General features: G+C 47.5%; 1 protein-coding gene across 1 annotated transcript in view; it reads left to right on the forward strand.

The window, feature by feature from the left end:
* Positions 1-11,831: 11,831 nt before the first annotated feature.
* LOC102397942 overlaps positions 11,832-21,493 on the forward strand; it is a 61,535-nt gene continuing 51,873 nt past the window's right edge. Inside the window, exons 1-3 of the mRNA XM_045163242.1 lie at positions 11,832-12,252; positions 13,265-13,640; positions 13,956-14,082. Coding sequence (XP_045019177.1) covers positions 13,605-13,640; positions 13,956-14,082 — 163 coding nt within the window. The 5' untranslated portion in view covers positions 11,832-12,252; positions 13,265-13,604. The remainder of the gene's footprint in view (positions 12,253-13,264; positions 13,641-13,955; positions 14,083-21,493) is intronic.

Here is a 21,493-nt window from a genome sequence, read left to right on the forward strand (position 1 = left end):
TGTTATGTACATATTATTCTCTTTGAAATTGCTTTTTCATATTCTTCACTTATCTTTTGAAGTGGTAGCCTTTTCTTATTTAATTAATAACTAGCAGCAGGATTGAAGTGAGGTAAAGTTGGTAAGTTGTATCTGACTTTTTGCACTGGAGTGGGTTGCTAGTTCCTTCTCCAGGGGATCTTCCCAACCCAGGGATCGAACCCAGGTCTCTCTCCCACATTGTAGGCAGACGCTTTACCATCTGAGCCACTAGGGAAGTCAAGCAGCAGGATTAGGGTGAGGCAAATGAGATTCTCATTTCTAGGGAGCAATATTTAAGGGGGGGGGATGCTAAAAGTTCTGTGGTCAAGACAAATGATATTTGGATGCAGTACTTAAAAAATTAAAATTAATTGCAAAAAGTCCATGTTTTCAAAATGTGAGAATTGTAGATAGGGACTTCTGGAGGTCCGCTGGTTAAGACCTCACCTTGCAGTGCAGGGGGCATGGGTTCCAGCCCTGATCAGGAAACTAAGATCCCACATGCCACTGGGTGTGGTCGAAAAAACAAAACAACTGTAAATAAAAACAGGATCCTATCCAGTACTGTCAGGAGTTATGCATCTGAGGGCACAGTGCTGTGACTAAAAGAGCTCGCCTTTGCAATTTCTTCTCAAGGTCACTGGTCAGTTCTGAGGGAAGCTCACAAGTCCTTTTAATTTTCTTTAGTTGTCATCCACAGTAGTGCAAAATGGAGAAGATTTTATAACTCATATATGTCTGTGTGATTCAGGAGGAGTCAAAGTGTCAGGTGCCACCACCGAGGAGGGCCGACGATGTAAGTCGCACACTTGGGAACCCTCCTACACTGTTGGCGGGGCTGCAAACTGGCACCGCCACTGCGGAAAACAGTATGCAGGTTCCTTAAAAAAACTAAAAATAGAGTTACCATTGTTGCTGCTCGGTCACTCAGCTGTGTGTGACTCTTTGTGACCCCATGGACTATAGCACACCAGGCTTCCCTGTCCATCACTATCTCCTGGAGTTTGCTCAAACTCATATCCATTGAGTCAATGATGCCATCCAACTAGCTCATCCTTTGTCGCCCCCCTTCTCCTCCTGCTCTTGATCTTTCCCAGCATCAGGGTCTTTTCCAATGAGTGGCCACAGTATTGGAACTTCAGCTTTATCATCAGTACTTCCAATGAATATTCAGTTGATTTCCTTTAGGATTGACTGGTTTGATCTCCTTTCAGTCCAAGGGATTCTCAAGAGTCTCCTCCAGCAACACAGTTCGAAAGCATCAATTCTTCGGCGCTCAGCCTTCTTTGTGGTCCACCTTCCACATTCATGCATGATTACTGGAAAAACTAACTTTGACTATACAGACCTGTGTCAGCAAAGAGATGTCTTTGCTTTTGAATATTCTGTCTAGGTTTGTCATAGCCTCTTTTCCAAGGTGCAAGAATCTTTTAATTTCATGGCTTCAGTCACCATGAAATTAAGTTACCTTATGACCCATCTGATCTGCCTCTTGAGAAATTTGTATGCAGGTCAGGAAGCAACAGTTAGAACTGGCCATGGAACAACAGACTGGTTCCAAATAGGAAAAGGAGTACGTCAAGGCTGTATATTGTCATCCTGCTTATTTAACTTATATGCAGAGTACATCATGAGAAAGGCTGGGCTGGAAGAAGCACACGCTGGAATCAAGATTGCCAGGAGAAATATCAATAACGTCAGATATGCAGATGACACCACCCTTATGGCAGAAAGTGAAGAGGAACTCAAAAGCCTCTTGATGAAAGTGAAAGTGGAGAGTGAAAAAGTTGGCTTAAAGCTCAACATTCAGAAAACGAAGATCATGGCATCCGGTCCCATCACTTCATGGGAAATAGATGGGGAAACAGTGTCAGACTTTATTTTTCTGGGCTCCAAAATCACTGCAGATGGTGACTGCAGCCATGAAGTTAAAAGACGCTTACTCCTTGGAAGGAAAGTTATGACCAACCTAGGTAGCATATTCAAAAGCAGAGACATTACTTTGCCAACAAAGGTTCGTCTAGTCAAGGCTATGGTTTTTCCTGTGGTCATGTATGGATGTGAGAGTTGGACTGTGAAGAAGGCTGAGTGCCGAAGAATTGATGCTTTTGAACTGTGGTGTTGGAGAAGACTCTTGAGAGTCCCTTGGACTGCAAGGAGATCCAACCAGTCCATTCTGAAGGAGATCAGCCCTGGGATTTCTTTGGAAGGAATGATGCTAAAGCTGAAACTCCAGTACTTTGGCCACCTCATGCGAGGAGTTGACTCATTGGAAAAGACTCTGATGCTGGGAGGGATTGGGGGCAGGAGGAGAAGGGGACGACAGAGGATGAGATGGCTGGATGGCATCACTGACTCGATGGACGTGGGTCTGGGTGAACTCCGGGAGTTGGTGATGGGCAGGGAGGCCTGGCGTGCTGCGATTTGTGGGGTCGCAAAGAGTTGGACACGACTGAGCGACTGAACTGAACTGAACTATGACCCAGCAATCCCATTCCTGGGCATATACACAGAGAAAGTCATAATTCAAAAAATACATGCACCCCAATGTTCATAGCAGCACTGTTTACAATAGCCAGGAATTCTTTCCTGGTTCTCAGATCTCCCCTTATTGGCTGATGAACCTAAGTTATGTTGGGTGGTGCTAAACTCCTCTCTGGAGGAGTAGATTATCCTTGAAACTTAGTTTCAAGAAGAGGTACCTGGGTTACCCTAAATTGAAAGACTGGAAAGCCTTGCTTGAAAGTCTCCCTAACCCAAAATCTAATTCATTGCCTCATTAAAAAAACAAAAAAAAAACAAAAAAAACCCAAAAAACTAACTTTATTTATTTATTTATTTTTGGCTGCACTGGGTCTTCATTGCTGGGAGGGCTTTTCTCTAGTTGCCATGAGTGGGGGCTACTCTCTAGGTGTGGTGTTCAGGCTTCTCTTCTTACAGAGCACAGGCTCTAGGCATGCAGGCTTCAGTAGCCTGTGGAGAGGCATGTGGACTCTAGAGCACAGGCTCAGTAGTTGTGGCTCAGAGGCTTAGTAGCTCCGCAGCATGTGGGATCTTCCCAGATCAGGGATCAAACCTGTGTCTCCTGCATTGGCAGATGAATTCTTGACCACTGAGCCGCCAAAGAAGCCGTCATCACCTCTTTAAGCCTCTTCTAGGGTTTGTCAAGGATAAATACAAATCTTTAAAGTCTTTCCCACAAATAAGAGAGCTTTAGTCATCTGAGCAAGCAGATTTAACTTATTCCAACTGTTCTTTATAAACTAGTAAGTTTACATTGTAATATCTTATTCACACCCAAGTGTCAAAGCCATGAGATCTCTATAGTTTTGCCTGTTTATATGTCTGAGCACACATTATACCTTTGATAAAAGTCTCTACCTCTAAATAAGGTTTATCAAAATTAAATTTAGAGAAGAGCTCTATTTAATTGACTTAAAGGTCAATGGTTAAAATTAAATATTTTTTAAATGTGAAAGAAGCTGGCTAGAATGAATTTCAGGTTCATGTGATCTAAGAAAAGTCGGATTTTTTTCTTTCTTTCCTGTTTTTTTTTTTTTTTTTTTTGTGGGGGGGGGGGGTGCTGTGTGGGCTCTTTGCTGCCTTGCAGGTTCCTCTAGCTGTGATGTGAGGTCTTAGCTGCCCTGTGGTATGTGGGCTCCTCGATCCCCCAGCAATGATGGAACCCGCTTCCCCTGCATTGGAAGTCCCCTTGGCATAGGATTTAAAGCGAGTGTGAATCCAGCCAGCGCATGGAGCAGGAAACTGAGGTGGAATAAAGCAGAAAGCAGTAGAAGACTATGAGGACTTTTGAGACCATGGGGCCCATGCAGTCAGATTTTTCGTAGAGAAGGCATCCTCTTACGTTGTATATTACTTCATGTTGTCTCACTTTTCTGTTGCTGTGTAAATGTTTTCATACACGTGTGGCTTAAAACAATGCACACCAATTATTTCACACTTTGAGTGGATCAGGAGTCTGGTCACAGCTTAGCTGAGTTGTCTGCTTCAAGGTCTTACAGGATTGTGTTTAAGTTGTCAGTGAGGACCAAAGTCTAAATGAAGACTGGACTGAGAAGCGAGACACTTCAAAACTCATTCAGGTTATGCCTAGAATTTATTTTCCTGTGGATGTAGGACTGAAGGTTTTAGCTTCTTGTTGTCTGTTGGTGAAGGTCATCCTCAGCTTCTACAAACTGCCTGCGCTCTCTCATCTTGTGAGCCTGCCAACACAGCCACTTGCTTCATCAAGCCTGCAAAGGAGAGACAGAATCCAGAAGGATAGGTCTAGCCCTGTACACAGAATCACGTATATCCCACTACCTTTGGTGTATTCTGTATGTCTAGAAGCAAGTTACAGATGTGGCCCCAAATTCAGGAGAGAGGTCGTACAAAGGCTGGAACATCGAGAGGCAAGGATTTTGAGGCCCACATTGGTTATATACATACATATATCTGTATAGATATCTATATAGATATATTTGTGTGTGTGATGATTTAAAAATTACAGGAAATTTTAAAAAATTATGTTATTTTATTTTTGAGCACACTGGGTCTTCATTGCTGCGTGTGATTTTCTCCTGTTGTGGGGAGTGGGGGCTAGCCTTCATTGCCGTATACGGGCGTCTCTTATTGCGGTGCACAGGCTCCAGAGCGCACAAGTTCAGTAGTCGTGGTGTACCCTTAGTTGACCCGCAGCATGTGGAATCTTCCCGGACAAGGGATTGAACCCATGTCCCCGAGTTGGCAAGCAGATTCTTAAGCATTGAACTATCAGTGAAGTCCAGGACATTTTTAAGAATAGCACAGAGAAACTCCATAGAGCCTTAATGTAGATTTATCCACTAACATTCTGCCACATTTGCTGTAGCAGTCTCATTCTCTCTTTCCTTCCCATTATCCATCAATTTATATCTGCCTAAACCATTCGAAAACATTACACTTACTGTCTCTTTCTTCTTAAATATTTGTTTGTATTTTTTTGAGGGGGGAAAAACATTATCTCACACAGCCAGAGGGAAATTTCCCATATCGGGGAATTTAACATTAAATCAATAGATACATATGGCTCATGTTACATTCATCATATATCATCCATCATATGCAGTGTTGTTGTTGCTGTTCAGTTGCTAAGTCGTGTCTGACTCTTTGTCACCCCATGGACTGCAGCACGCCGGGCTCCCCTGTCCCCCACTGTCTCCCAGAGTTTTCTCAAATTCATGTTCATTGAGTCAGTGATGCTATCTATCAAATGTGATCAGATCAGATCAGATCAGTCGCTCAGTCATGTCTGACTCTTTGCGACCCCATGAATCACAGCACGCCAGGCCTCCCTGTCCAACACCAACTCCCGGAGTTCACTGAGACTCACGTCCATCGAGTCAGTGATGCCATCCAGCCATCTCATCCTCTGTCATCCCCTTCTCCTCCTGCCCCCAACCCCTCCCAGTATCAGAGTCTTTTCCAATGAATCAACTCTTCGCATGAGGTGGCCAAACTACTGGAGTTTCAGCTTTAGCGTCATTCCTTCCAAAGAAATCCCAGGGCTGATCTCCTTCAGAATGGACTGGTTGGATCTCCTTGCAGTCCAAGGGACTCTCAAGAGTCTTCTCCTACATCACAGTTCAAAAGCATCAATTCTTCGGCACTCAGCCTTCTTCACAGTCCAACTCTCACATCCATACATGACCACAGGAAAAACCATAGCCTTGACCAGACGGACCTTTGTTGGCAAAGTAATGTCTCTGCTTTTGAATATGCTACCTAGGTTGGTCATAACTTTCCTTCCAAGGAGTAAGCATCTTTTAACTTCATGGCTGCAGTCACCATCTGCAGTGATTTTGGAGCCCAGAAAAATAAAGTCTGACACTGTTTCCACTGTTTCCCCATCTATTTGCAAAGATGGGCTCGATAAAGGACAGAAATGGTATGGACCTAACAGAAGCAGAAGATATTAAGAAGAGATGGCAAGAATACACAGAAGAACTGTACAAAAAAGATCTTCACAACCCAGATAATCATGATGGTGTGATCACTGACCTAGAGCCAGACATCCTGGAGTGTGAAGTCAAGTGGGCCTTAGAAAATATCACTACGAACAAAGCTAGTAGAGGTGATGGAATTCCAGTTGAGCTATTCCAAATTCTGAAAGATGATGCTGTGAAAATGCTGCACTCAATATGCCAGCAAATTTGGAAAACTCAGCAGTGGCCACAGGACTGGAAAAGGTCAGTTTTCATTCCAATCCCAAAGAAAGGCAATGCCAAAGAATGCTCAAACTACCACACAATTGCACTCATCTCACATGCTAGTTCTTGCCTGAAGAATCCCATGGACAGAGGAGCCTGGTGGGCTGCTGTCTATGGGATCGCACAGAGTTGGACATGACTGAAGCGACTTAGCAGCTTAGCAGCAGCACACACTAGTAAAGTAATGCTCAAAATTCTCCAAGCCAGGCTTCAGCAATATGTGAACCGTGAACTTCCTGATGTTCAAGCTGGTTTTAGAAAAGGCAGAGGATCCAGAGATCAAATTGCCAACATCCGCTGGATCATGGAAAAAGCAAGAGAGTTCCAGAAAAACATCTATTTCTGCTTTATTGACTATGCCAAAGCCTTTGACTGTGTGGATCACAATAAACTGTGGGAAATTCTGAAAGAGATGGGAATACCAGACCACCTGACCTGCCTCTTGAGAAATCTGTATGCAGGTCAGGAAGCAACAGTTAGAACTGGACATGGAACAACAGACTGGTTCCAAATAGGAAAAGGAGTACGTCAAGGCTGTATATTGTCACCCTGCTTATTTAACTTATATGCAGAGTACATCATGAGAAACGTGGACTGGAAGAAGCACAAGCTGGAATCAAGTTTGCCGGGAGAAATATCAATAACGTCAGATATGCAGATGACCCCACCCTTATGGCAGAAAGTGAAGAGGAACTAAAAAGCCTCTTGATGAAAGTGGAAGTGGAGAGTGAAAAAGTTGGCTTAAAGCTCAACATTCAGAAAATGAAGATCATGGCATCCGGTCCCATCACTTCATGGGAAATAGATGGGGAAACAGTGGAAACAGTGTCAAATGTAATATCATCTATCAAACAATGGATCTGTACCAGATTTGATCTGGTTAGGCAGAAGTTTGTTTTCTTTGGGGATTTAAATATGGTCTTAGGTAATATGTATGAGTGCCAAATTGAGAAGGGGTGGGATATGATTGCTTGTTTTCTGTGTAAACTGGACTGGGTTATGCTACTCAGTTATTGGATCCAATACTAATCTAGGTGTTGCTGTGAAGGTATTTTGTTGATGTGCTCAGCATCTGCAATCAGTTAGTCAGCTGATTATCCAATCTTTTAAGCGAAGGATTTTATTTTGATTGAGTCTTCCTTATCTAATCAGTTGTAAGGCCTTGAGAGAAAAAGTAAAAATAAACAGAGGTGGCTCAGAAGTTAAAGCGTCTGCCTGCAAGGCAGGAGACCCGGGTTCAATCCCTGGGTCTCGGAAGATCCCCTGGAGAAGGCAATGGCACCCCACTCCAGTATTCTTGCCTGGAGAATCCCATGGACGGAGGAGCCTGGTAGGTTACAGTCCATGGGGTCGCAAAGAGTCGGACATGACTGAGCGACTTCCCTTTCACTTTGAGGAAAAAATTCAGCTTCAAGCCTGCAGCATTAGTTCTGACTGCAGTTTCCAATCTGTTCTCTACCCAGTGGATTTTGGACCTGCCAGGCCCCACAACTGCATAACCCAATTCCCTGAAAGAAATCTCTTACGTTGTTCAGTTGCTGAGTCATGTTTGACTCCCTGCAATCCCATGGACTGCGGCATGCCATGCCTCCCTGTCCTTCACCAATCTCCCAGAGTTTGTTCAAACTCATGTCCATTGAGTCAGTGATGTTATCTAACCATTTCATTCTCTGCCATCCACTTCTCCTCTTGCCCTCAGTCTTTCCCAGAATCACAATCTTTTCCAATGAGTCAGCTCTTTGTATCAGGTGGCCAAAGTATTGGAGCTTCAGCTTCAGCATCAGTCCTTCCAATGAATATTCAAGGTTGATTTCCTTTTGGATTGACTGGTTTGATCTCCTTGCTGTTTAAGGGACTCTCAAGAGTCTTCTCTAGCACCACAATTCAAGAGCATCAACTATTTCACGCCCAGCTTTCACTGTGGTCCAACTCTCATATCCATTCATGACTACTGGAAAAACCATAGCTTTGCCTATATGGACCTTTGTCGACAAAGTGCTGTCTCTATTTTTTAATGCACTGTCTGTGTTTGTCATAGCTTTCCTCCCAAGGAGCAAGTGTGTTTGAGTTTCATGGCGGCAGTCACCATCTTCAGTGATTTTGGAGCCCAAGAAAATAAAACCTGTCACTGCTTCCACTTCTCTCTTCTTAAAAAAAAAATTAAATCCCTTAGGGGCATTTTATGCACTCTCTGATTCCATTTCTCAATCTGTATGCACCCTCAAATCATGAAAAATTCACTTTATTCTTTCAGCTCCACATTTATGGGGGGAAAATCAGCAATGGTGACTTCTCAGATTGCTTAATCTACCTCTTGGTGGACACTGGAAGCTCTAACATGAGCTTGTTAGTTTCCTGTCATCAATTGCGTGGGTCTAGTATTCACACTCTGATCATTTTCTTCTTCTGTCTTCACTCATTCCCTTGAAAGTCTCATCTAACCATGACTTGAAATCATAGTATAAGGTAACAACTTTGAAATTTATATATGCAGGCTTGAACTCTCTCTTAATGTTCAATCATAGGTTGAAATGCCTAAGTGACACATACTTTGTGGTCTCATAAACCTTTCAAATTTATCATGTTAAAAACTGGAGTCTTTGTCTTCCCTGGTGGCTCAGTGGTAAAGAATCCACCTGCCAATGCAGGAGACATGGGTTCAATCCCTGATCTGGGAAGATCCCATATGCTGAGGAGCAACTAAGCCCGTCAGCCACAACTATTGAACCTGTGCTCTAGAGCCCGGGAGCTGCAACTATTGAGTCCATGGCTTGCAACGACTGAAGCCCGTGTGCTCTAGAGCCTGTGCTCCACAATACGAGAAGCCACTGCCATGAGAAGCTTGCATACTACAAATAGAGAGTAGCCCCCACTCTACACAACTTGAGAAAAACCCCGCACAGCAGCAAAGACCCAGGGCAGCCAAAAAAAAAAAAAACAACAAAAAACCTGGAGTCTTCATTTCCTCCCCAGGTCTCTTCAACATGTGGCTTTCAGGGGATGGAAAATCCATCCTTCAATCCATCCATCCTAGGTCAACTATATATGAATGCAACTCAGGGTAGAAGAAGACTCAAGGGAGTGCAGTAAGACATGTGTGCAGTGCATCAAGATGGGACTTCTGGTTTCCTTTTCAAGGTAATTTTTAAGCTACTTAAAAAAAAAAAAATCTGTTCCCTTAGAATGCTACCAAGCCAAACTCGGGTTCACTCAGTCCATGCACAGCAAAGCCAACCTGACACTGGGTTGTGGTGAAAGTACAGCGTTTATCGCAGGGTGCCGACCAAGGAGAATGGGGAGCTCACACTCACACCTTGATGACTTCAGGCGAGGGTTTTTATTAAAAAAAACAAACACATTTATTGATAATTAACTAATTAGTATACGGCTGCACTGGGGCTTTCTCTGGCACACAGGCTCTCCATTGCTATGCTCAGGCTTTCTCTAGTTGCAGAGACTGCGGGCCACTCTTGAGTCATGGTGGCTTCTCGTGTTGCTGAGCACAGGCTCTAGAGCATGAGGGCTTCGGTAGTTGTGGTGCATGGGCTTAGTTGCTCTGCAGCGTGTGGGATCTTAGTTCTCAGACCAGGGGATCGACCCCATGTCCACTGCACTGGCAGGCAGATTCCTAACCCCTGGACCACCAGGGAAAGTCCCCAGGCAAGGGTTTTTAAAGACAGTGTTAGGGGAGAGGGTCCCAGGCTGCATGATCAGCTCATGGAGAATTTTCTGATTGTTTGATGCTGAGGTAGCAGGGTGGTGTTTCAGGAATCTCACCATCAATCTTCTGATTCCAAGCAGTCTGTGGTCTATGTGTTTGAGGTCAGCAGTTTCCACCTGGTGGGAATTTGGTTTCTATAAAAAAAAACAACTTAAAATGTGCTTCAGACATTGTTAACTGTCTTCCTTGAGGAGAGCTAACCTCTTATGACCCCATCCTACAGATTGACATATTGCTTATTTTCTCCTTCTCTGTTTGACTGCCTCTTCTTTGTTCGAATTGTTGCCTCTTAAAATGATTAACTGTTGGAGCCTACCGTTTGGAAATCAGGGAGTCCAAGTCAACTAAAGCTGTTGCAACAAAAGAGAAGTAGGGACACAGAGAGGTGTGGTGGTGGAGGAGGCTCCACCTGGTCCTGCTAGGTTTTGAGAAGAGGCTCTTGGGAATTCGCTGGTGGTCCAGTGGTTATGATTTTGGACGGACACAGTAGTAAGTGGCAGTGAATAGTAGCTGGAAGCAAGGTCTTAGTTTTCCTGACCAGGAGTCCTAACCACTGGACCACAGGGGCCAGCAGTTAGGGCTTGAGTCCCTAGTCCTTGCCTGCCTAGTCAAGAAAGAATTCAGGCAAGGAGGCAAAAAGTAAAGTGTAAAGTAAAAAGTTTATTGAAAAATACTTTCAGAAAGGTGCATGGGAAAACTTAGAGTCATGACTTTAGGAAGTTTAAATCCTTTACAAGGGGGCAGCTTTCTGGGTCTTTGTCTTCCTTCTGGCCAATCATCTTGCTTTGTACCCCACTCCTGGCTAAATTGTCTCAGGACCCTCCCCTGGGTGCACACACTCACACATACACCTCAGCCAAGATGGATCTTGAAGTGAAGGCTTCTGGAAGGAGACTCATTATGGCCTGGTGTTATCCTCTGACTTTTGACCCCAAGGAGCCTTTCTGCTCATGTGCAGTGTCTCCTTTGTCCCAAAAAAGGACACTTGACCCAAACAGGATTTTGTCCCTTTGTCTTTGCCATGACTATTATCTTAAGGCATCTACAAGAGCTTCCCAGGTGGTAAAGAATCTGCCTGCAATGCTGGAGACGTCAGAGACAAGGGTTCAGTCCTGCAACCCACTCCAGTATTCTTGTTTGGGAAAATCCCATGGACAGACAAGCCTGCCGGGCTACAGTCCATGAGGGTCGCAGAGTCGGACAGAACTGAACACAGTGTACAAGAAACAAAGACTGGCTATTTACTGTTTCTGTTACTTCCATTTTTGAAGGGCAAACAGGGGGCTGATTTTAAATGCCTTGACTGGAATCCACCTACATCTTGTCTCTGGAAATGCAAACAGGAGGCTAGTTGTAAACGTCTAACCTGGAGCCCATCTAACTTCGACCTCAATTAGGACCCTGAGTTTCCACTGCAGGGATGTGGGTTCCATCCCTGGTCGGGAAACTAAGAGCCAACAAGCCTCGCTGGGTAACAACAACAACAAAAAAAGAAAGGATCCAGGAAGGAGCAGCGGGGTAAGGAAAACCACTCGGCCAGCTGCAAGCCCAGGTCACAGCCCGACACTCTTTGCACTTGGCCCCACCGGGGGCGAATGTCCCAGCACTCCTAGCCTCAGTTTCCCTGGGTCACTGTACGGACTCTCTTGCCCCCGGCCCCTCGTCCACCCGACTTCAATCCAGCATGAAGAAGCCCGTCTAGGCTGGCCTCAGCTTCTAGTGTGGAGGAATACCCGGTTGGTTACCCGGCTCCTCCCCTTCACGGATCTAGCGGAGACTATCTTACCCAGAGGCTATGCGCCTGAGGCGGGCGCTGGCCAATGACGTAGGGGCGTTTCCTGAGGCGTGGGCGGGATTTCCGGTTTCTCTCTGGACGCCATTTGCCTACAGGGTTCGCTCCCGGCAGGATTCGACGGGCGGAGTCCTGGGCTCGCGCGGCTCCCCTGGTCTTTCGTGGGGCCAGAGCAGAAGGGTGCGGATCCCCTTCGTGCCTTTGAACAGGTCGTGAGTCCCTAGACGGTGGCGTGCCCTGGTCGCCCGCCGGCCCGCGGCCTCTGCGGGCCTCAGCAGCGGCCCTGGTCTCCGCGTTCACGAGGGCGGCGCCCGGCTCCGGGGCGGCTTGTTCGCGGAGGGCGGCGGTCAGCCGAGGTCGCCCAGCCCAGGCGGGCGGCGACGAGGGGCAGCGGGCCGCCCCGGGCTCGCCTCTCCCAGGCGGCCTGGACCGCAACTCCCATCATGGCGGCGCCGACCCACCGGACCCAGGTGAGTGGACGGCAGTGGCGGTACCGCTCATCTTTGAGGGCAGAGGCGGTTCCGGCAGGCACCCCGGATGTGTCCATGCGACTGTATGCTCTGGTGTGTGGAGCCGCTTTGCCACTTACGTATTCCCGGTCTTGAAAGCTGCTGGGCTCTGACAGGTGCCCAGAAGTTGTAGAGAAATGACTGCTGCTTCCTCCAGGTTGTTATTCAGTCGCTCAGTCATGTCCGAATCTTGCGACCCCGTGGACTGTAGCCCGCCAGGCTCCCCTGTCCATGGGCTGCTGCTGCCTTTTTTTTTTTTTTTTAAACCGCTGAGCCACCTGATGAGCCCCCATCGTATTTGGTAAATCCCTAACCCCACCGTGTGCTGCGAGGATACTCCCAGGCCCGCTACTTCCCGTGGTGTTGCTCCACCCGGTGGCCTTGGGCGTTGGAGGCTGAGATGAGTGCACTGACAAAGTGAAGGTGCAGAAGGCCCGCGAGGTTGCCATGGTTCCTCCCAGATGCTGAGACTTGTCTTGAGTTGGCGAGATCCTGTGGGCCTTTGCTTAATGTTGCACCCACTTTCAGCCAGGTCAGCCATGGTGGCCAATCTCATGGTCAAAGCGAGCGGTAAGCCTTGGCCACTTGTGCTCCCTGGTCTGAAGTAGTCCTGGCACGGGGTGAGTTTTGGCAGGCACTAGGAATAAAGAGGCTAAACGGTTCATTGTGGAATCTCCCTGGGAGTCTGGGGACCAGGAGGGGCTGGGGAGTTGGTCCAGACCCTGCCATTACCCAGGTAGATCCACCCCCTCAGGAGTTTCTCTCAGGAGGTCTGTGACGGAGGCTCTGCTCCTCTGTGCATGTTCACAGAAATATTTTCAGGCGTGATGAATGGATTTAACAGCAAACATTCGCTGTAAATGCCTCACAGCCTCATCACTAGGTGTTCACTTTGGTGAAAGAATGTCAGGTTACATTGTTAGACCCTGAGTTAACACTGGCCTGTGTTAAAAATCTTGCCTTTGGTTTGTAGGACACACGATTGGGTGGATTGGTGGAGCTCCCTTAGCCTCAGGTCACTGACTGGCATGGAGGTAATGAGAGATGTACTCAAAGCCTGTGGGAGAATCAAGGAAAATGTCAAAGCCCATGGAATGTTGAATAATTTTCTAAAACTCACGACTGTTATTGGTGAAGTGGGAACTGTTATTGTATTGATCCAGAAATGGAGGCTCAGAAATGAAGTGATTGATGTCTCCAAGGTAACACAGCTGGCAAGTGTCGGGTTTCAAGAGTTTGGATGCAAACCACGGGAGACTGACAAAAGAACTGGGGACTTTTAGTCGCTTTAACCAGGATATGAAGCCCTCAGCATGGGTCAGGCAGTTAGCAGGACCAGGGAGGCGCAGGTACTGCTGTTGTTACCATTATTGATACTGTTATTACCATTATGTACTCATTCCTCTGATGTCCTAGAGCCCTGTCTGCATTTCACAGCCCACACATCACTTCCATTGTCTTGTGTGACTTTCCAGTGGTCCCGCATAGGAGACTTCTCTTACAGACTTCATAATACACGACTGTATTATGTCCAAAACATTGTTCACCTCCCCTTCAGCCCAGCCTAGATCTTGCCCTCAGGAGATGCTCCATGATTAGGGTCTTGATCTCTCTGCACCTTTACCAGCCTTTTAGAAATGAGCTCTGCTACTTCTGCTTGACAGGTGTCTGTGACCTTTGATGACGTGGCTGTGACTTTCACCCAGGAGGAGTGGGGGCATCTGGACCCGGCTCAGAGGACCCTGTACCGGGAGGTGATGCTGGAGACGTGCAGGCTCCTGATGTCTTTGGGTAAGGCCTCTCACTCAGCCATGCAGGGCACCTGCCACTTCCCTGCAGGCACACTCTAGCTCCATGCTGAGCTGATCCAGAAGCCTACCTGCCCTACAGCTTCACTCATGTTTGAGATTCATCTCTTCCTGCCTGCTATCTCAGTGCCACTTTGGGCAAGAAAGACCTCTTTGGCTCTTAGAAAGTGGTGGAAGGAAATGAATGTTCTGCAGAACCCAAAGGCAGCATTTCCAGTCGGGCCACATGGGACTGGAATAGGAGAACCAGGATTCTACCCTTGCTTCTGGGTCTTCCGTCCTGGCTTCTTTCTCTGGCTTTGCTCACGTCCCTGTCTTTTCAGAATGGCTTTTGCACCCCAGCAAGTTTGACAGGAGTGACCACCCCAATCCCTGCTCTCCAAGGCTCCCAGATGCCTTGTTTCTACTTCTTCGTATGTTTATATTGTTGCTCTTTCTCTGCTGCAGGGCTCTGGGTGGGGGTGGGGGTGTCCGTGAGGTGGAAGGGACCACCTGAGCCTCTCAGCCCAGGGCCCAGCACAGACTGGCCTCTGTCTGTTCCTGTTTCACATTCCAGAGAGGGAGCGGACCGAATGAGACCGGTTCCCAAGCGTCCCCTACACCCGAGTGCACAGGATGTGGGTGACAAGCTGTTCTCCAGGAAGAGGGTGAGGCAGCCAGGGCCCCAGGAGGCCTTTGCCTTCAGTGCCAGCAGGTCCTGTCTAGCCGCAGGGTCTCAGTCAGGGGGCTTCTCTGTCCTCCTGCGCCTTCACAGGTGTCTCATGTTCGCTCAGTCGCGGCCAGGATCATCTGCTGGTCTGAGGAGGAGAAGCTGGGAGAGGAGTGCGTCTCAGCATGTGGCGGTTTTGTGCCCAGGAGACATCAGGCAGCAGCTGCATCTGCCCGTCACATGTGGGAGTGGGTGGTCCCGTGCTGGGGTCCAGCCCCGGTGGATCCAGGGAATTCGAAGCGGGGACGGCGTCGGCGAGGATCAGGAAACAACTGCTTAATTAAACGTTAATTAAGGATATAAAGAGTAATAGAATAAGGATAGCTCAGTAGGAAAATTCAGTGAAGAAAAGAGGCTGAATAATTCAGCCAGAAGGTGAGAGAAAGAACGACATGGGGAGACCAAGTTTCCGTGAACAAGGCCCGCACTTTATTTTCCAAAGTAGTTTTTATACCTTAAGTTATGCATAGAGGATAATGGGGGAAGGGGTAGAGTCATGCGGTAAGCCAGGCTTTCTTCCTGCAAACTTATCATATGCAAAAGTTTAGGTGATTTGCATCATCTTCTGGCCCAGAGGCCTCTTAACATTTTAAGACCCTTTCTTCAGAAAACTTATTTTTCTCTAAAGGTGATTAGTCAAGCGCCACCCTCCAAAAGCATTAGATAAAGTTGCATTCCTATAGGGCAAAGGTGTGGTGGGCTATAACAAGAAAAAGAATTAACTCAAGGGTCCAAGGTTACAAACATTAAAGCTACTACTTACACCAATTATATTAATCAGTACACTGCCAGGGACACAGCAGGTAAGGGATATGGAGACTTAGCAGCAAACATTGGCCCAACAAGTGAAAAACCCTTCACCAGTACAATTTATAATCAATCTTTTAACTGCTCAAAGGAATCTGTATTCAGACAGTTTAGAACATCTCATGCCTCTCACAGTTGGGAGGCTCTGAGCAATCACATGTGGCCGGAAAAACCTATTCAGGCAGGCTAGAGGACTTCCAAAGGAGTTTGTAGGTTGAAATACTATCACACCCAGGAACTTTATTAACTGGAGCTGTAAGTTAACTCTTTTTTCAGAGAGAGGTAGTGGGGGACAGCCCCCCATAAAGTCTGAGGTGTAGGTGAAAGCACAAAGCAGAAAGTAGGCAGACTCTGGTTTTGGGGGTAGATGCTCGAGAATTTCCAGGGAGACTCCTGAGGCTTGATCCCGCCTTTGCGTATGCTGCCTCCTTCCTCATGACCTTTGCCATGGGCGGAGCTCGCTCCCCGCAGTCCTGGGGTCTGGTGATGAGTCCAGAGATGCCCCTCAGCACCAGAGGGTGGACACGACAGCCCCGCTCAGCTGAGGATGACCCAGTCTGCACGGGATGGAGAGCCACGGTGGAGAAACAGCAGCTCGGGGACGGTCCCCTCAGGCCGCTCAGTTTGAGGGAAGGGAGGGCTATAAACCCAGGGCTTTGGTGAGACAGGCGTGTTCTTAGAGACCTGGGATTGTGTTCTGCGTTAGTGAGAGGAGGTTGAACAAAATCAGGAAAAGCTTGACGTATTTAGATATTTTATAACAATTAAACAAATAAAATAGCCCACTGTTGAGCCCCGATCCCTCCACCCGCCCCCCCAGGCTCTCCCTGCGCTCACTGCTCCGGTCACTGGCGTCTTGCTGTTTCCGCACATACTTGGCATATTTGCCTCAGGCCTCTGAGGTGCTGTTCTGTTTTCCTGGTGGGTGTTCTTGGGCATTTCGGCCTTTTTTGCGGCCCTCTTCTCCGCACCTTCCTGGCGGAAAGCTGGAGTGGGTAGTGGGGAGGCACCTTTGGGAAGCGGGTGCTGCTCTCTCCAGAGATTTAGAAGGTTGATTATAGGAAACAAGCGCCTCGTGAGGGCAGCCGTAATCTCCATTCGTTTTTGAAATGTCACAGATAGTAGCATCCTCTACCAGGTCTCCCCTTTGGCAGGTTGAGGAATATACCAGGATCGTAGACAGCAGCTCAGGAACATGATCGTGTATGATAGAATCCCTAGTAGAAAGCCAAAAGCTCCCGGATCTGATTTCTGTCCTAGGAGAGGCAGTTCATAGGTATCCACTAGAGTGAGAGTTTTAGTGTCCCTGATGAAGTCATCTTCATTGATGGGGCGTGGGACAAGGTAACCTTTGCAAGTGGGTATGCACTTGACTTGATGACCACCTCGGTATTTGCTTGCTTGTTTGAAACAGTGGCTTACTAGGAGGGTTCAGGTCTCTGAGTTATAAACCGTTGAAAGTACCCAGACCAGTATCAGAACAGCAGTTCTCAGAGTGGCATAGGGCTCTTCTTCAAGGTTTGGTTTGTTTGTTTTGTTTTGGAGTTCAGGCCAGATGGATCCTGTATCAGATGAGCAGCTGCCCAGGCTCCGGGACAGTCCCTGGTTCGTGTGCCCCGGAGCGTGTGCACAGTCTCACCTCCAGCCTCGTGGGGTGATGGCGAGCTCCATGCGTAACTGCAAGGAGGGCAGTGTGCGTGGCCGCCTGTAGAGCCGGTCTTGGTGTGCACAGAGGGAAGCCATGTTCCCCTTCAGTGTAGCAAAGGGCAGCGGGACGTTTCTGAAGTTGGTGTGTTGTAAGTAGGCCAAGGAACCTTGAATTAGGGCTAAGGGGAGAGAGAGAGGCCTGTTTGGGGATTTATTTGTCAGACTAGAATTTGAAAAGGAGTTGTCGAAGGAAATTATTATTCTCTGGTTAAGCCAGCTCTTTGGGGCCGTGAAGCTCAGTTGACTGCCTCTCCGCGGAGCCCAGCATTGTGTGGTTTGTGAAGCGAAATGTGTATCTTGGTCACTGTCAGTAATGTCTGTCACTCCAGAGGGACTCGAGTGTCCTGGCAGGGCTCGCCTGGCCACCTTTATAAATGCAGGAATGTGTGACTTGGACTTATTTTTGTGATACTTGTGAGACAAGAGGTTCTTTACCCTGAAGGAGGCAGTTTTGAAGCGATGGCCCAACAGTTGATAATGAACGTGAAGCCGTTGGCTGATCAGGGCCTCTGGTACTAAGATGACTCCCTGAATAGGCCGCACAGTGTTTCTTAGGTCCCATTTTTCCCTGGGACATTCTGGCTACAGGGTAGAAAGCCGCAGCATTCTACTGAGTTGCATCGTGTATGATGGACAGCAGACTGAGGGACTCCCGCAGCGGTTCACTCACTCAATCACAAGGAGCTCCCTGGGTAGCCAGGGCCCATCGGGAGGGGTGACCCCTCCAGCACCACGGCATCTGGCAAGGAGCTGAGGGCAGGAGAAGCCACTGCCGCCTCCGAGTGGAATGTGTCAGAGGGCCTAGGGTCCGTGCCATTCTGTCCTGAGCCCTCAATAGCTGTGCTGAGCTTGGGCTGTGCTGTTTTCATGACCCAGAACGCGATGGGCACCTGGGTGTGGAGGTCAGAGGTCCAGGTCTGAGAGAGCCTTTGTTGTCAGGAGAGCCTTGTGTGTGGCTCGTGGTGTTCTGGACAGCACGTCGCAGCAGGCTGAGGGCACAGTCTGGGCATCTCATGGCCCTGGTCCATGCTTCAGAAACTCCAGGAGGTGTGCGAAGAGGTCGTCAAAGCCCTTTAGTGAAGGAGACTCCGAGGGCACTAGCGGGACTGGCTTTCCAGCAGTATTGTGAGCAGATTTTAGAGCCTTTGTTGGAGGGAGGCCTGTTTATGGTGGGCTGATTTATAAGAATCAGCATCAGGGAGATGAAGTAAAATTTGTAAACGAGGAATGGATGGCCACCAAAGTCATACTAAAATGGGAATGTTATCTAAAATTAGTCCCAGAGGTTTAGCAGATGTTGGGCCTACTGTCTGTCCTGTGTCAGATAGCATCTCCTTAGAAAGGCTGTGGTTGATGTAACGTTGCCTGTGCTCCTGCAGAGAAGGGGTGCAACTGGGGTCTCAGCTACCAAGGGTGTGGGTGTTGGCAGCCTGGGGGAGGAGTTCTGTTTCCCTTCAGAGTGAAGGCAGACCAAGGCTGTGAGGCTGTCAAAACAGACACCAAACAGAGCACCTTAGCCCAGTCTGTCAGGGCAAGTAATTACTGGCTTCTAATACTGTTGGGTTTGGGGTGTGTGGATCTTTAGTCAGCTCAGTGGTTAAATAGCTTTATTTTCACAGTTTCTAGAGGCTGGACGGCCTAGTTCAGTTCCTGATGAGGATCTCTTGCTGACCGCCTGCTTGGGAGTCCTTACCTGACCTTTGCTCTGGCTTGGAGGGACTTCCTCTTCAAAGGGTACCAGTCCTATCAGATCAGGGCCCTACCCCATGACCTCATTTCACCTTCATTACCTCTTTAAAGGCCCTAAGTCCAAATCGGATCACATTGGGGACTAGGGGGTAACACATTCAGCTTAGGGAAACACAGTTCAGTCCATGACAGGAGCCCTAAAGCTGGGTGGGACCACAGAATGAAGATTGCAGTAACTCACAGTGAGGGGCCCTGGGTCTTTTCAGGTTTAAGAACAGGCACAGTTGGGCTGTCGAATGGAGCAGCAGTGGGGATCATCACCCCTTGATGAATTAGGTCTTACATGTAAGGTTTGCTCCCTGAAATTTCCTTTTCAACTTATACTGGGCTGGATAATTATTTTCACTCGGGTGTGTGGGGTCCCATTTTATCAAGTCAATTAATTTATAAGTCAAATAATTTATAAGAAATTCATTTTAATTATGTATTATGTCAGAGCATCAATGCCCAACGTGGGGTACTTTTAGAACAGTGGTTACTTGGCCTATAGGAAGTTCAGGCAAAGCTGTAGAGTTAAAGTGAGAAATGCCCATTTTTCCTCTCTAGTATTTAGTTACTTTTTAAGATGGCAGAGTGCAGTGTTTCAGTTTAGGGGGATTCCCGGGAATAACTATGATTTGAGCCACAGTATCAAGTTTGTGAGGTTTTGTCTGTTGGTGCAGTTTAGCAAATTTTGAAGATAATTCAAAAACTTGTGTTGTAGGATCAGACAGACCAGTCTGTGCCTTGTTATGTGTCAGTAATATAAACTTTTTAAATACATTGTTATGTTATTTATATATAATAATTTAGTATGTAAGTTTTAGTATAAACATTTTGGATTTCCAGTTGGGTCCAACTATTAACTGTGTTCTAATTTAGTTATGTATTGTATATTATTTCGTTAAATGTTTTACTCTCTTCTTGTTATCTAGGGCTTTTGGTTTGGCTTTTGTTGTTACTATGTTTGAATCAGTACCAGTCTAGAACCAGTATTGTGTTTGCTAGACCTGGCATTTGCTTGGTAAATAAGGTTTAAATTGTGTGCCACCACTCCCTCCCTTTTTTCCTTTTGGGCTTTTATTCTTTTAAAGCCCTGGTTTTTAGTTTTAGTCTATCTCCTGTCGGGGAGGGGCTTGGGCCTTTAAGCTCAGCCTCTCCCTGGCATGGCCCTGGTGCATGGCATAATAATTAGTCCCTTCCTCTTCCTCCCCACTCCTTTTTTACCTCCAAACCAAAAAAAAATTTTTTTTGGTCACCCTTCAATCCCTGACCATATTTTTTAACTTGGGTGTTTTCCTGGTAGGCTCCTAGCAGTCCCAAGTGGTGAGTGTGTGAGTGGCGGCCTCCCTTTCTGGGAGGGGCTGGGGCTCGTGCCTCCAGACAGCAGTGGTGCGACCTTTGTGCGTCTGTTCCCAGGAGCGCCCAGGCCCACGGCAGGGCTTGTGCAGTCTGGAGTAAGCTGGGTTGAGTGCCTCTCCCCACCTGCCCCCAGATTTCAGTGATGTTGGCTCAGTTGATCACAGTTGCATCTTTGAGGGGACCTTGGCCTGGTGCAGTACCAGTTACCTGGTTGCCCCTGGGTCACCAATCCAGAAACTTGGTATGTTGACCACAGAGAGACCAACTAACAAGATTAGTCTCTTCTCAGATCAGGTGGCAGCTAGGGACTCAACAGCCCTTGCAGACTTAGCCTGTCACAGCATCAGACTTCAGAACTTTGCTTGGGATCTAAAAAAAGACTACATCAATTAGGTCATCATACTTTATTTTGACTGAAAAGAGTCAATGTTTCAAATACATGAGTTCTTTAAATTATTCCATCAGTTTATTGCCATTTTAAATAATTGCTTGGCACAATCCCTGTGATATGGTTATACCCTGTACAAATTAATCTTCACTTAAATAATTAAGATTAAAAGTTGATAGTGATGTGCTGGGTTGGTTAAGCACCTGGTCTTCTCCAGGGTTCAGCAGAGTCTTCTCAGGGGGCAACATTTGAGCGGAGACCCAGGGAGGAGGGTCAGCACGTGCGAAGGCCTTGAGGTTGTCAGGAGGGTGACTCCTGGTGGCTGAGCCGTGTGCCGGGATCGGAGCAGACAGGAGGGCACAGTTGCTTAGCGATGAGTGATGAACCCTGGATCTGCCAGAGGAGATCATCTGCGAGTCCTGGCGCCTCCGCCATCCACTTCCTGTGGAACCCACATGTCTTACCCCTGCATCTGTGCGTGGCTGCATGTGGCAGATCGGCTCAGTCTTCACTCTGGAGGAAGTTTTTTATTACCTCACCAGTCAGAAGCACAGGGCTGGGACTGGCTCACAGGTTGGTGGCTTGAACCCAATTGTCTGCTGCTCTGCTTCTTCCTGGTCTGGGGTCTCGGGCAGCTTTCCTGACAGGCAGGCGACCTGGTGGGCGACCCAGGCTGCTGCAGAACACGGCACC

This window comes from Bubalus bubalis, chromosome 18 (genome assembly GCF_019923935.1).
Source record: "Bubalus bubalis isolate 160015118507 breed Murrah chromosome 18, NDDB_SH_1, whole genome shotgun sequence".
In the NCBI taxonomy this organism is placed as follows: Eukaryota; Metazoa; Chordata; class Mammalia; order Artiodactyla; family Bovidae; genus Bubalus; species Bubalus bubalis.